The sequence below is a fragment of the Oncorhynchus mykiss genome, chromosome 10, assembly GCF_013265735.2.
Source record: "Oncorhynchus mykiss isolate Arlee chromosome 10, USDA_OmykA_1.1, whole genome shotgun sequence".
Taxonomy (NCBI): domain Eukaryota; kingdom Metazoa; phylum Chordata; class Actinopteri; order Salmoniformes; family Salmonidae; genus Oncorhynchus; species Oncorhynchus mykiss.
Window position 1 is genome coordinate 9,690,529 of NC_048574.1, and position 14,537 is coordinate 9,705,065.

A 14,537-nucleotide genomic window follows, 5' to 3' on the forward strand; every position below is an offset into this window, starting at 1 on the left:
GGTAGTATGAGGCTTTGGTGACAAAACGGATTGCACTGTGATAGACTGCATCCAATTTGTTGAGTAGGGTATTGGGTGCTATTTTATAAATGACATCGCCGAAGTCGAGGATTGGTAGGATGGTCAGTTTTATAAGGGTATGTTTGGCAGCATGAGTGAAGGATGCTTTGTTGCGAAATAGGAAGCCAATTCTAGATTTAACTTTGGATTGGAGATGTTTGATATGGGTCTGGAAGGAGAGTTTACAGTCTAACCAGACACCTAAGTATTTGTAGTTGTCCACGTATTCTAAGTCAGAGCCGTCCAGAGTAGTGATGCTGGACAGGCAGCGATCGGTTGAAGAGCATGCATTTAGTTTTACTTTTATTTAAGAGCAATTGGAGGCCACGGAAGGAGAGTTGTATGGCATTAAAGCTTGCCTGGAGGGTTGTTAAGTGTCCAAAGAAGGGCCAGAAGTATACAGAATGGTGTCATCTGCGTAGAGGTGGATCAGAGACTCAGCAGCAGCAAGAGCGACCTCTGATGTATACAGAGAAGAGAGTCGGTCCAAGAATTGAACCCTGTGGCACCCCCATAGAGACTGCCAGAGGTCCGGACAACAGACCCTCCGATTTGACACACTGAACTCTATCCTGGAACTCTATCCTGGAGCCATTTCCCCACAGTCAATTTTCCACATATTCAATTTGGAACATATCTTTATTAATTTCGTTTTGCATCAGTACTCAGGTTGTACAAAAAGACAATTAAGAAAAAAAATGAATAAAAAAAAAACTACTAAACAAAGTGATAGCATTTTCCCCATCGACATTGTTTTTAGAAAAACAGCTAGGTAGGCAGGAGAGGATGGTGCATGAGACCGTATAGAGCCTGACAGTCAGTTGGGTCACAGACTGGTGAACATGGTGATGTGGCTGGTGTGCAAAACGCAACATAAAGCTAATACATTTTTACTCTTTAGAGAGAAAACAGAATTTAGGCAGGTCAGAATAGAATCCTGTTTTAGAGGATGGGGCAGTGAAAACCTAACATAACTTAAATGTAATTGTGACAAAGGTAAATGGTGCAAAAAAAGTGCATTACAGTGGTCCAAAATAGACATCAATGTAGGTACATGATTAGTGAAGCAGTTTGAAAATGTGCGCTACAGAACCATAACCAAAGTGTAAAAAGTGAACCCAAAAGTGGTAAATATTTTACAGCAATCATCCCTTTCATAGTCAGCACAACACCCAGTGCAACCCTGCAAGTCTATTAGGATATACCCAAAAGATCTACCGCTGTGACTGACAGCAATGATCAGTACGGCTTCCACAGTAGCCGGTCGCCCTGCAGGGGCGCCTGTTGATCGCGGGAGTGGTCAGTTTCCAGGAGAAATCTTAGCCATCCCACCACATTCTCATCAGCCGTTAGATGACTGCTAAAGGCATACCCCAAGCCTGGCTGGGAGGATGGCACCTGAGGACCCGACACATCCACCTAAAGAGAGGCAAGTCACAGTCTGTACAGTTATCTCCAAATACAAGACAACACCTACTAAGAAGAGAGTAAAACTGACACACCTGAGATCCATGGGGAAACATCCAGGGACTGTTGAATGACATTACTGGAGGCTTAGAGGAGAAGGGGGCTTTGGAGTTTGACAGCATCCCTCTGGTCCTCTCTTTACCACTATAGTCTTCATATAGCTCGCAATTCATCTGCTCAAGCAACCCCTGCCTGCATATAATCAAGAATTGATCAGTTCAACTTAAGATAAGCAAATACTATTACAAATGTAAAAACACCCAATGCCTACAGTTGGTCAAGAGGGTCTTGTTCCTCCACTTCTCCATGCGCTTCAGACAGAGGGTCCCACGCATGCAGAGCTCTCCGCCAAAGGCGAACCTGCATGTCCCAAGATCGGCGGCTGTACTTTCTATATTTGTTTGGAGTGGATGGGTGCAGCCCAGGGATTCTCAAACGCCTTGTATCAGAAAGAGGGGAGAAAAAAAATGAATAAATATTCCACCTACTCATGGACTTACATTTATAGCCAACTTTTGAGTTAAGGTCTCATCCAATAAATAGTTCTGTAAAAGTGTTTAGGGTTTTTCACAGGACATTAGTTACCCTTTAGAACCTAGTTACTGTGCTTGTTCTGATAGCAAAAAAATAAACAGAATAATCAGTTGTCATACTTGGGAACTTGCTCCAGGTAATTCTGGTAGCCAGCGGTGTTCTTGCCGTACTGAACCTGTTTCTGCCGTCGTTTCAGAACAGATTCATTGCCTTCCATGTGAGCTGGATCCAGGTTTCGTGGGGCCAAACGCATCCCTGCCTGGGACCTAGAAAAACAAGCCTTCAGGATTTCTACTAACATTGCTTGAAATAGTGCATGGGAATTCCCCATCTAAATAGAGAATATGTTATACATTTCAAAAGAGCAAATTGGTAAAGGGTTCAAGTCAACTGATTGAGGAACGGAGGCCCTTCATATAAGAGTCCTTAACTGTGCTCCAATAGGCTGACAAAAGAAATGAGTGGATTCCTACCTCCTGACGCCATCCATGTCTTCCGTTCCAACAGCAACACTTGCAGTAGACATCCTAAGGATACATCGCTCAAGGATGGAGGACCTGATAGGAAAAGCAATCAGACAAAAGTTCAGGTTAGAGTAATCAAAGTAAAAAAAAAAATCAGGAAAGAAAGAACTGAGCTAAATGTTTTCCTTTGCGAAAATTCTCTAGTGTGCACTAACAAATACAACCGTTATTAGAGCAGAAGTCCAAGGCAGGTGCTGGAATGCCAGAGTAATGAATAATACCTGCGTAGCTTTTGCATAGCAGGGGCAGGTCCTCTTTCTCCATTAATGGGGGAGGGAGGCATGGCTGGGGCTGTATTACTGAAAGGGACAGGAAAATAAAGGAAGGGGGGGGATACCTAGTCAGTTGTACAACTGAATGTATTCAACTGAAATGTGTCTTCAGATTTTAACCCAACCCCTCAGAAACAGAAGTGCATGGGCAGCCATAATCAACATCCACGTCTTCAGCACCAGGGGAACAGTGGGTTAACTGACTTACTCAGGGGCAGAACAACCTTTTTACCTTGTCAGCTCAGGGATTCGATCCAGCAACCTTTTGGTTACTGGCCCAACACTCTAACCTTAGGCTACCCAAATATAAGTAACCAGTGAATAGGTGGACTTTTGCACAGCTGAACAAACATTTCATATTAGGCATAATTATGGTTGGGAACAAGGGTTAGATTAAAGATAGTTTTAGTGAGGTTCAGGTAAGTGTTAAATATTAGGGAAAGGCATAGAAGTTAGTTGGGGTTAGCGCGCTGCCTTTCATTTTCTGCATGTCAAATATTCTCTAAAAGTAAACCAGACATTTGGGCCCAAACCAGTTTCTCTGGGTAAGTTTAGGTTGACTGTTGTCGTGCTCAATCAATAAAATAAATGTACCTGACCAGACTGTCATACACAGAGCTACATCCTGGGAGAAGCCAAGGTTCAGGGCTGCTTGGATAAGAAGGTGGTCTGGACCTGAAGCCAGGGGGCAGCGCTGGAACGCCAGACAAAAGAGGCATTGACCAACCCCTAAAATAACAGTACACAGGGAGAAAAATATTATTCAATATAAGTGAATCGTTTTTGTTCAATTATACCACTTAACTTTGAGGGTAGACTAAACAATTTCAGAATCAATTACGTGACCTTGTTGTAATTAGTATCAGATAAAAAAATATAAAAAAATAATCTAGCGGTGTTCGGCCACTTTATGGTGATGGGATTTTCGGCCATACACATAAGAAACATAACCTAATCATGTAGAGACGATGTAAACTACACGTCATAGAATGACAAACAAAAAAATACAGACCTCGACTCCATAAATGGACCTTGAAATGCGGATTCGACGCTTGTTGACATGATATATTTGGCTGCAGCCACGCAGTAAATTCCCCATTGCGGCAAGGAAAGGTTTTAAATTAACGCCAGGTGCCATCAGGGCGGGGCTGCAGGGGTGTGGCACCTGCCCTATCTTGGGTGCGTTTAGTTCGATTGAACGTTTGATACGTTGCATAACGGTTTGTTCTGAACGACATGTTTCCCCAAAACACCAACACCCGTTTCGAGGTGCATTTATGGAGCCGAGGTCTGTATGTTTTTGTCATTCTATCATGTGTAGTTTAAAACTACTGAATATTGACTGAGTAACATTTTGTTCCCTGCTCCCTGTGTTCTGCTATTTTAGGGGTTTGCTATAACTTTGGTGCGTCATGAAAGCACCATATGTTATAGAAATCTGTCAGTCGATGACAGAGTCGAATGTTTTGACGCATGCAACATCTGAGCAGGGGAACAAGACCATAATTATGGCTAAAACCCTTATTTCTACAATTTGTCCTTGTTCGAGAGGAACAAATCTGTAATGTATCGTTGGTAAATTGTGACTGACTGACTGATTTACAAATAATAATGAGTAGGGCTAGTTATTTAGAATGCAAGGTTCTTTATAGATCAGTCAGCAGACACCTGCATTGAAGGCTGCCATGTCATACAAGTCCAAATATAGAGTTATTTGGGATGAGATGCCCCCTGGGGTAAGATGCCCCCCAACCCCCTGTAAATTCTCACAAAAAACACATGATGTAAAAAATAAATAAATCAATAATTAATAAAAATCAACAGTTCCTCAGCCTTCCTTGATCAACTACAAATGTATTCAGTTCCATAATTCCACGATTTTGAGGAAAGTTTATAATTTCAATTGCAATTTAGAAAAAGTTATAGATATAATCCAAGGAAGTTAGATCCATTATTATTTTTGAAATGTACTTGTAAGGAAGCCTTAAGATAAATCTCCCACTTGTTTAGAGAGAAAAATGTTGATTGTTTTTTAGTGAAGTAGTAATATGTTAGGTTAGTGTGTTGGGGACAAGATGCCCATCCACCCATTTATTTAGGGTTAGGGGTCAGAGTTAGAATAGGGGCCAGGTTAGACTAACATGCATAGATAGACTGGTTTTACAGTTTTATGAAGCGGCACACAGGATTATCCATCCGTATCCCACAAGCAACCTCTGCCACAACATCAACATCCGCCGCAACCTCCACCCCACAGCCTACTCAACACTCACAGGTCTCCAGTGAACTTGTTCTGAATGTTGGTAAGAAAAATACATGTTTGCACTCATTTTAGGAAACATAAAGTAGCATATAGAGTGATTAGAAATACATGTTTATTGAACCAATACTCATGAATTCTTGTTGTTGTTTGTTTGTTTTTGTTAACAGTACCAGTTCTACAACAACAAACAGTGGCAGATGTCATATTGGAGTTGTCCCCCAGGCCAAGAATACAGGAGGCGAGTCCTAGAAAAATAAAGGCTGAGTCAGCTACAGTCCTGACAGCCTCACCCCACAAGAGGTTCCTGGAGGACAAGGCAAAACAACTTTTGAGAGAACTAAGAAAGCAAAAGGAAACCAGTGACACAGAAGAAAGCTGTGGTGCCACTGAAAAAGGTTCTTCCAGGTTCCAAAACCACAACAAACACCCTAAACGAGCTCTTCTCTGTTACCGGTGGGGACTGGATACGGTGCCAGCAGTGTCAAAGGTGGGCTCAAGAGCTATGCTCAAATTGAACTGGGATGGGATTCATTTGTGACCTCTGTGTCAATAAAAAAATCTAGGGTAAATGCCATTGTGTTAAGTTATTGTTATAAAATGCTTAATGTGTGTGTGTTTAATCAACATTTAATCAGTTATATTCCAAATGAAAAATATAAATATTACAAACTATTGAAAACCTTTTTGCTCTTGAATTCATTTTAAAGACTGCTGGGATATACAATCTTTCCTTATTCAAATGATAATGAGTTTAGTTTAACTGTTCACAATGGAGTATAAAGGTTAAAGAAGAAAGATAATTTATGTGCAAAATAGGTAAAATTGGATTATTATTATTATTTTTTTTAATAGGGACACTTCTGTGAAACCCTATGGCATAAACTTATATTAGCTGTCCCTTTCCTAAAAAATAAATGTTAACATTTAAACGGTAGTAATTTATTTTCCTTTATAGTTTGCTACCCTAAGCATGGCCAAAAATGTTTCTCCAAGCTTTGCTTTTTTTGTTTCAGCTATTAGGCATTGGGGGGGGCTTTCATCCCATGTTACCCCATTTTAAAATCTGCTAACTTTATGCCTAACGATAAACTTAAATTAAGACGTTATGCCTAACCCTAAACTTAAATTGGGCCCCCAAATGACAACCTCACAACTAAATTAATTAAATTTGACGATATAGCCTATTTTTACTTTGTGGCTGTGGTGGGGTAACTAGTGACAACCCTTTGGTCCGGCTTCCCAGTACGCTTAAAGTACTTCATTTAATAGCTAGCTAATTATTTGATGGGGCTAATTATTTGATGTACAGTAGATAATAATAATAATGATTTACTATAATGCAATGCATTCGATTTTTCCATTTCATAAAAAAATCTAAGAAAGGTGTCAGCTTTTGTTTAGAAATCCCATTATATGATGAATCAATGACTTGATATGAATAGGCTATTTATTTTTCCTACTTAAAACAAGGCGCTCGACATAAACACGACAATATACTTCACATCCCCCAAATATTGCGACAGTAACGTATTCCATAACGTTGTTACAAACAAAATGGCGTCCGGCAGTGGGGTATGTATCGTGAGGCTAATTAATCCTTACGGTTTTAGGGTGAAATCAACACGACTTTTATATGTCATAATTCGTGTGAGAGTAGAACGTTTGAAATAAATTCTAACTTTGTAAAATTACCAGCCATTATGGACGTACGCTAGCCGTGCTAACTAACTAGTAAAGCTTGTGGCTGTTACCAATAGCTATTTGTTTGTCTAACTCACCGGTTCTCAAAACTCTCCACTGGACCCCCCCCAGATGTTTCACAATTTTGTTGTAGGCCTGAACTACTTCACCTGATACACTTAGTCAAGGGCTTGATAATTAGTTTACAATTTGAATCAGATTTGCTAGCTCCGGAATAGATCAAATAGAAGGTACGGTTGTTGGTCCCCAGGAGGTTTGGGAACTATAGGTAGAAAGTAAAAAATATAAGTAATTGTGCTTGAAGAAATTGTTCTGTGTTGAAATGTACTGTCATCATGCATTTCTTAAACTAACCCCCCCCCCCTTTTTTTTGTTTGTTTTTGTTTTGTTCCTGAAGTCCAGTGGTGGAGGTAATAGCAGCAAGAATGATTTTCGACGAAAGTGGGACAAAGATGAGTATGAACAACTGGCTCAAAAACGTCTCGATGAGGAGAGAGACAAGAAAGATGGTAATTATCCTTTCGCCCCTGTAACTAACACATGGGAGTTAACTAAGTGAAAGCTTCAAATTGAAATTGATTCCCATGAATACATTAATTCCTGTGAGTAATGGATAGAGAATGAACACACCATGAACGTATACATAATTATCATGCCCCCTTCTCTCAGGCAAGCCAGCGCCCCCAGTTAAGCGGGAACTCCTGCGACACAGGGACTACAAGGTGGACCTCGAGTCCAAGCTGGGTAAAACCATTGTTATCACCAAGACCACACCACAGGCTGAGATGGGCGGGTAAGAGGCTGGCATCCAAAGATTCTTCTGAAATGAAGTTGACACTGTTATTGTCACTCCCTTATCTAAGAGCTGTATGCATTATATTATTTATGGATACAGATTAGCCCTAATTGATGTCATTGTCTTTTTGACAAGTGATACAGGTGTCTGATAAAGGCATTGAGTGCTAACCTCTTCTATCTAATGTTCAGGTACTACTGCAATGTGTGTGATTGTGTTGTGAAGGATTCCATCAACTTCTTGGACCACATCAATGGCAAGAAACGTGAGTATGCACAACATTGTCATCTACATTACAAGTGCAACGTATGGCCTCCCCGAGGGGAGCAGCGGTCTAAGGCACTGCATTGGAGTGCTAGCGGTGTCACTACAAACCCAGGTTCGATCCCGGGCTGTATCACAACCGGCCATGATCTGGAGTCCCATAGGGCAGTGCACAATTAGCCCAGCGTCGTCTGGGTTAGGGGATGGTTTGGCTGGGGTGGTGCTTTACTTGGCTCATCGCGGTCTAGGGACTCCTTGTGTCGGGCCGGGCACCTTACAAGCTGACCTCGGTTGTCAGGTAACAGGGTTTCCTCTGACACATTGGTGCGGCTGGCTTCCAGGTGAAGCGGACAGTGTTAAGAAGCGCAGTTTGGCGGGTCGTGTTTCAGAGGATGCATGACTCGACCTTTGCCTCCCGAGCCCGTTGGGGAGTTGCAGTGGCGAGACAAGATCGGAAAAGGGTGTAAAATACCCCAAAAAATGTAAAGTGCAACGTAGATGGCTAAATTGGTCATCTGTTTTCTCATCTACTTTCTCCTCACAGACCAGAGGAATCTGGGAATGTCCATGCGCGTAGAGCGATCCTCATTGGACCAGGTGAAGAAACGATTTGAAGTTAACAAGAAGAAGATTGAGGAGAAGCAGACGGAGTATGATTTTGAAGAGCGCATGAAAGAGCTTCGAGAAGAGGTAGGTGATGGGGCTAGAATACTGTCAGCCCAAATGGATGTAATGTGTGTTATTAGTTCAGGTCAGGAAATAAATACCATTGCTGTTATGTCTAACGTGAGTATAATGACCATTAAGCCATGTTAAAACAAATCGTGAAAGCATGTATCCCTGTCACTTTTCCAAGGAGGAGAAAGCAAAGGCTTACAAGAAGGAGAAGCAGAAGGAAAAGAAGCGCAAAGCAGAGGAGGATCTTTTCGAGGAGGATGATGAAATGGCTGCTGTGATGGGATTCTCGGGGTTTGGTTCATCAAAGAAAGGCAAATGACCTAAAGACTTTATGCATTTCTTTACACTCTACAACCTTTCCCTTTCAGCTGATCAAAGTAAACTTTGCTGTCTGTAGTATTCTATCAGCCTGTTCCCAGATGTGCTAAAGCCAGCTACTTGTTGTCATAAGCACAACAAAAGGGTTGGCTATAGAGCAAACTGTTCTGCCACCAGGTCGGTATTCTATGACTCATCCCCAAAACCCCCTATTCTATTCCCAAACCAGCCTCCCAAAAAAACTAACCGCATGCTGTACATACAGTCTGAGGAGTCCCTGAAACTGCTAGGTTTGTGGTTGATAGAATGGGATAACATGTCATAGTAATACAATTAGTAATTTATTGGGAATTTTATATCTGAATTTAGGGTAAATGTCCACAGATGTTTAAAAAATAATAATAACTTACAACAGGTTCCCATTGACCTTGAAGATTCTTGTGTGTTCATTTGCCTACATTCCACTAGTTGCACTACCTGTTTTTTCACGCAAATATAGTGGATGTTTATCTGCTATCAAAGATGTCAGTTATTGGACAGTGCATTTTATTTTATTTGACTTTTCAACTGTTCGGCCCCCAAATAACAACCTCACAACTAAATGCTTCCCTAATAAATTCCACCTAGAAACATGGGGCAATTGTGTGTAGTAGTGTTTGCCTTACTCAAGACATCTGTAATTCATACAATAAATTGTTTGACTTTGTAAATATTTTGTACTGCCATCCTTCTCAATATGAAACTATGGTGCAAACAAAAGAGGGTTACTCTGGAACAAATATGCTTGCTAACAAATGTTTTAGTTATGCATTAAGAAATTGTTTAGAAAAAAACATTCAAAAATTATCCCCAGGTTTAACTTCATTGCCTCTGGATTGATGTTTCTGTCTGGGGTTAGTTCAGTGACTTCCTGGTGCCGTGAGGGTGTCTTAGCGTGTGTCTGATTTTGTCTATTCCTGTAAAAAAAATAAAAATAACACCAGGGAGAATGCATCATTATGCATACCAAATGTACCATTTCTCTTAGCTTCCAGTGCTGAAATGACTGCAGGGCAACGGTATTATCTCACCTTGTTTCTCCATAAAGCGGGGGACTCGCAGCACTCCAAAACACATGAGTATGGAGAGAAGAGGGTACATAATAGCCACTGCCCAGAAGAATAACACCAGTGCCACAATGCAATTGTTCCCCAACACCTGGAAATAATAACAAAAGGAGAACCAACTCCATAAATGTTGTGCGCTACAGCAATTATGCAGCAGAGATCACTCCAGGGTGGTCTGTTTCATTCCTCACCTGGATATGTCCTCCAAGAGCCCCATGATCAGAGAATAAACCTGCAAGCATCAAGCCCCAGGCCCCTGGAATTAAGTACCCTGACAGAGAAAGTGAGACGCATTATGATTCATGTGGGTTTTGGGGATGGGAGGCAATTATAATTTTTTTGTATTTCAACCAGAAATATGATTCTAACCGGAGATGATGTTAAGGGGGTCATCCACCCTCACAGCACAGAGGAAGCGGCGAAAGCCAATAAAGAGGAGAGATCCAGTGGCCCCACACATGACTGCCACACCAGGCATGTAGGTGTCTACTCCTGCACACACTGCCACCTGTAAACACCACAGAAAGACCGGACTCTGAGCTCAGCGTAAAAACAAATGCTTAGTTATTGATTATGCACAGGTCAGCACAAGCCCCATAGATGATGTGCAGTCACAACGGACCTACATCTCCCAAGCCCCGAACTGTATTACCATGCCAGCAATGGCCCCAGAGAGCATGCTGTCGAGATCATAGTAGTTCTTATCGATGCGTTGGATCATTAGTCCGTAGAGTCCTCCGCTTGTAGCAGCATGCAGCAAGTTTACAGTGCCTAGCCCCAGTAACAGGCCCTCATCAGCATCCAACACACGGGGGTGAGTGCCTATCACCAGGCCCAAGAAGCCCAGCATTTGAAGGCATCCTCCCAGCACCACCATCTAAGAACAGTCATACACACAAAGGAGACAAGGAGTTGGTGGATGCAGAAGAATGCATCTACTTTTGTAGTCTTCAAGATGGCCTTTGCACTTGTATCCATGACTTACAGGCTGGCTGTGCTCTGTCCGTTTGAAATGGGGACTCCAGCGTCCAGCCCGTGATCCTATAACCCGCAGTGAGACAGCTGCCGCTGCACCACCCAGCAAGAAGATCACACCGCTGCCTGCATAGTCCTGAACGGAAATGTGGGTCAATACGAGAATCTCTCTGCTTGTAATACATAGTTAAATCCTGAATTTGATTATGTGATGTGATGTGACTGGTTCACACCTGTGATGGGTAGGAGGTGGAGGTTGGACTGAAGATGCCTTGCTGGTCCCAGACCCAGTGACAAGCCAGAGGGTAGATTATTCCTGAGGAAACAGAGAGACTCTGAACACAAGCAATATAACAAACCTCACCTTAAAAGTATTGAGTGAAGGAAAAGTGGCCCAAAAATTGTGGTTTTAGAATCAGTGAGTGAGAATACCTGAGAAAACGTATGCGGATATGAGGTAGCCGATTGGTTCTGTCCTCTCGTTGGCAGCCCCTAGTGCCAGAGTAGTGGCTATAGCACAGCGGACATAGTTGAAGAAGAAGTTTACCATGTTTGTCTTGTTCAGTGTGAGGAAGAATTGGGTTCCGATAACAGCGTTGTGCTCCCCAAAGGCAAATGCATAGCCATGGAGAAAGAAAGCCAGCAAGGTGACAACTGAAAACAAACAAGGGATGGAATGGGTTAAAATAAGTAGTGAACTAAGGTTTACCCATTAGGCTGTTTGTTAAGTCGGTTGCATTGCATAAAAACATGAATACTTTTTTCCAGCAGATTAAAGATCTTCATGAACTAAACAGTCACCTACTCATTTCCTTCTTTGACCTGTAGGCCTATAGTTCAAACTCCTACTCTGCCACATCAGTCACCAGGAAGTGGAAACTGTGCTATCGAAACAAACAGCATGCATGCTATTGCCACTTCTTGCACTAACATGCAAGCATAAAGCTTGCAACGTGTTTATGGGTTGGTGTTGGTGGAGGCCTGTAAGCATGTGACAGCTACAGTAAGTATCCTGAGAATACAGCCTCCTCTCATTCTAGTCACATTTAAAAATATATATTTTAAGATGTGATTCCTGATTCTTCACAGATTAAACACTCACACAATGCTCTCCTTCAAAGTTATAATTTTGATATCGCAAAAGAGCAGTTGCCTAAAAATGTTTTTACAACTACAGTTGTGCAGCTCAATATCAGCAAACCGGTAAAATAAATACACTTCCATCAAACAGCATTGGGTGAACAAGTTAAATTTGATCAATTCTAACAATTTGGCATATGTGTTTGCATCTCATGACATTTCTATTTTTATAATCTCCTAGATTATCTTCAAACTAGGCAAAAAAACTACCAAAAAATGTCAACTTACATGTGTCTGCTACATTTTTAAAGATGACATTGGAGACGTTCTTTGGATCTGTTTTGCCTGCCTCCACAAACGCAAACCCAAACTTGAGGCCTGTGCAATCAAAGTTGAAAGTAAAGTTAGAATACATATATTTTTTTTTTATCATCAAATAATAATATATCTATTTTATATAGTTAGCGCTTTTTCATACAGAATCTCCAAGTCGCTTTAAAAAAAATAAAAACAAAACAATTCAGGCAGCTGGCAGTTCATTGGAGATGGTCTTCCACAGATCGATGATGATCCCGTTCAATAAAGGGAGTAGTTTGAGTGGTGTCTTACGCCTGTTCTGATAAAAAAAACCTTAGGGCATTTAGCCTCGGGAGATGCCTTCCTTGACCACACCCTCCTTCCTTGCTCCTGGCCTGCCCTGCCTCTTTCACCAATAGATTTGTTTTTTATGGACAGAAAAGAGAAGAAACTGAGCTGTCCGATCAGGTCCATTATTTACTGAGGTGGCGTTAATGTTACAGCCAGGGAGGGAGAAACATCAATCAGACAGGCCAGGAGCTTTTCACCAGGCTCTTCTGTCTTTGAAGTTCACAGCTATGGCTCTGTATAGGCTGGGACATCCACCACGAAAGTGTAACCCCCACCTGGGTCATCCTTCGGCAGCTATAAGAGCCTTAGAGACCACCACACCTCGGCAGTTATCCTATGAGGCGAGCCTCTGTCATCCACTCGCACAGTCCACGTCCTTCCAGAAACAGGGGAAGGTGTGATAAAAAAAAAATCCGGTGCTATGTTGATCAGGTGTTGGAATGCATTATTCAAATTAAATCAGCCAGCTAGCTATAGTTAGCCAAGACAAGGTAAACAACATTCAGTCCTGCAACTCCATGAGTCACCAACATATGTTTTAGGCCAACCCTCAACAGGTCATCAACCCCCACAACAACAAGAAATATATATATATTTTTTTTAAATACTTAAAATAACAAAAAAATATCTACATTTACAGAGCTCTCTACTAAAGCTTCCCCATGGTAACCACGGAACTGAGACGAGATAGCAGTAAGATCTTACTTTACTACTCTAGCTAGCTAGCTACATTACCTAGCCTGCCTGTCAGACAGACAGATTCATGAACAATACTCACACAATGCAAAGAAGCTGGCGAGGAGAATGAACGCATCGTGGACAGCTATCGAATCAGGGAAAGCCATGTCAAACAAAAAACTGTACAGCTAGCCAGCTGGTAGCATAAATAGCTAGCTACTAGCTTGCAATCTGGTTCGTTAGCGCAGCCGTTAGCCGTTAGCCAGCTGGTAGCATAAATAGCTAGCTACTAGCTTGCAATCTGGTTCGTTAGCGCAGCCGTTAGCCGTTAGCCAGCTGGTAGCATAAATAGACTAGCTACTAGCTTGCAATCTGGTTCGTTAGCGCAGCCGTTAGCTAACTATAAAATGGCAAAACAAACAAGTAGCCTAGCTAATGTTACACGTATAAAGCACATTAGCTATGTGTGGTTCACGGTATCAGGCTCGCAAGTGACTGATCGTGATGGAGGCAGACACGATGCATACATATATCCAGGCTAGGTTGAAGATAAGTACTTAGCTAGCAAAGTATAAATTGCATTTTCTTTCCCGAACTCGAATTCGGGTGCTTCTATTACGTCACAGGACCTGTGTGATTAGCTAATAATAATACATCTATTTTAGTTATTTATTTATTATTCATAATACAAAAATCAACTTACATTGCTTCATCAAACATGTCTAACAAAACAAACACAGTTATTAACAAGAAAATAATCAAACATACAAAAATAATATAAATAAAATAATACAAAAAAGAAACCATTTTAGTGCAATTGTATTCACTCTGACAAAAATCGTATTATAATGATTTAGGAAGATGTTATTCTTGTTCTTATTCACTAGGGTTAATGTTTGAATAAGATGTGCAAAAAAAAAAATGTAATTTTGGTATAGAATTTTGGAATTTTTGTTTGTCTATGAAGTATTTGGCAACCAGAATACCATTTTTTACAATAATTTCAGTTGTCTTGTTATCATTGCAATAGTAACATATTATATATTTCATGTCAAAAACCTATGCCGGAGAGAGCGCGAAATGCCTGTGTGATGGGTCGTTCACGAACGAGGTGAACGTTGGGATATTCGAATATCGGAAGAGCCGAATCTATTTATAAAATATATTTTAAAA

At 41.3% G+C, this 14,537-nt stretch overlaps 3 protein-coding genes across 6 annotated transcripts; 1 reads left to right on the top strand and 2 right to left on the bottom strand.

The window, feature by feature from the left end:
• Positions 1-680: 680 nt before the first annotated feature.
• Positions 681-4,023, bottom strand: slbp2 (stem-loop binding protein 2). Of its 3 annotated transcripts, none has more exons than XM_021617558.2 (8): positions 3,870-4,023; positions 3,452-3,586; positions 2,807-2,884; positions 2,535-2,618; positions 2,181-2,327; positions 1,799-1,966; positions 1,563-1,719; positions 681-1,479 (listed from the first exon to the last, which is right to left on the bottom strand). In XM_021617558.2, exons 1-8 carry the CDS (start codon positions 3,917-3,919, stop codon positions 1,300-1,302), a joined length of 999 nt encoding a protein of 332 aa, XP_021473233.1. In that variant the 5' UTR covers positions 3,920-4,023; the 3' UTR covers positions 681-1,299. The 3 variants fall into 3 exon arrangements, with proteins under 3 accessions (XP_021473233.1, XP_036845542.1, XP_021473234.1); XM_036989647.1 differs by lacking the exon at positions 3,870-4,023 and adding an exon at positions 3,704-3,723; XM_021617559.2 differs by lacking the exon at positions 2,807-2,884.
• Positions 4,024-4,948: 925 nt separating this feature from the next.
• Positions 4,949-9,584, top strand: zmat2 (zinc finger, matrin-type 2). Of its 2 annotated transcripts, XM_036989327.1 has the most exons (7): positions 4,949-5,160; positions 5,288-5,607; positions 7,219-7,330; positions 7,491-7,614; positions 7,809-7,882; positions 8,426-8,571; positions 8,738-9,583. In XM_036989327.1, exons 1-7 carry the CDS (start codon positions 5,028-5,030, stop codon positions 8,876-8,878), a joined length of 1,050 nt encoding a protein of 349 aa, XP_036845222.1. In that variant the 5' UTR covers positions 4,949-5,027; the 3' UTR covers positions 8,879-9,583.
• Positions 9,419-13,968, bottom strand: LOC110533396 (putative ammonium transporter 1). Its single transcript, XM_021617550.2, has 10 exons — positions 13,465-13,968; positions 12,327-12,416; positions 11,391-11,612; positions 11,192-11,274; positions 10,969-11,094; positions 10,636-10,860; positions 10,353-10,491; positions 10,175-10,254; positions 9,948-10,074; positions 9,419-9,833 (listed from the first exon to the last, which is right to left on the bottom strand). Exons 1-10 carry the CDS (start codon positions 13,529-13,531, stop codon positions 9,772-9,774), a joined length of 1,221 nt encoding a protein of 406 aa, XP_021473225.2. The 5' UTR covers positions 13,532-13,968; the 3' UTR covers positions 9,419-9,771.
• Positions 13,969-14,537: the final 569 nt, after the last annotated feature.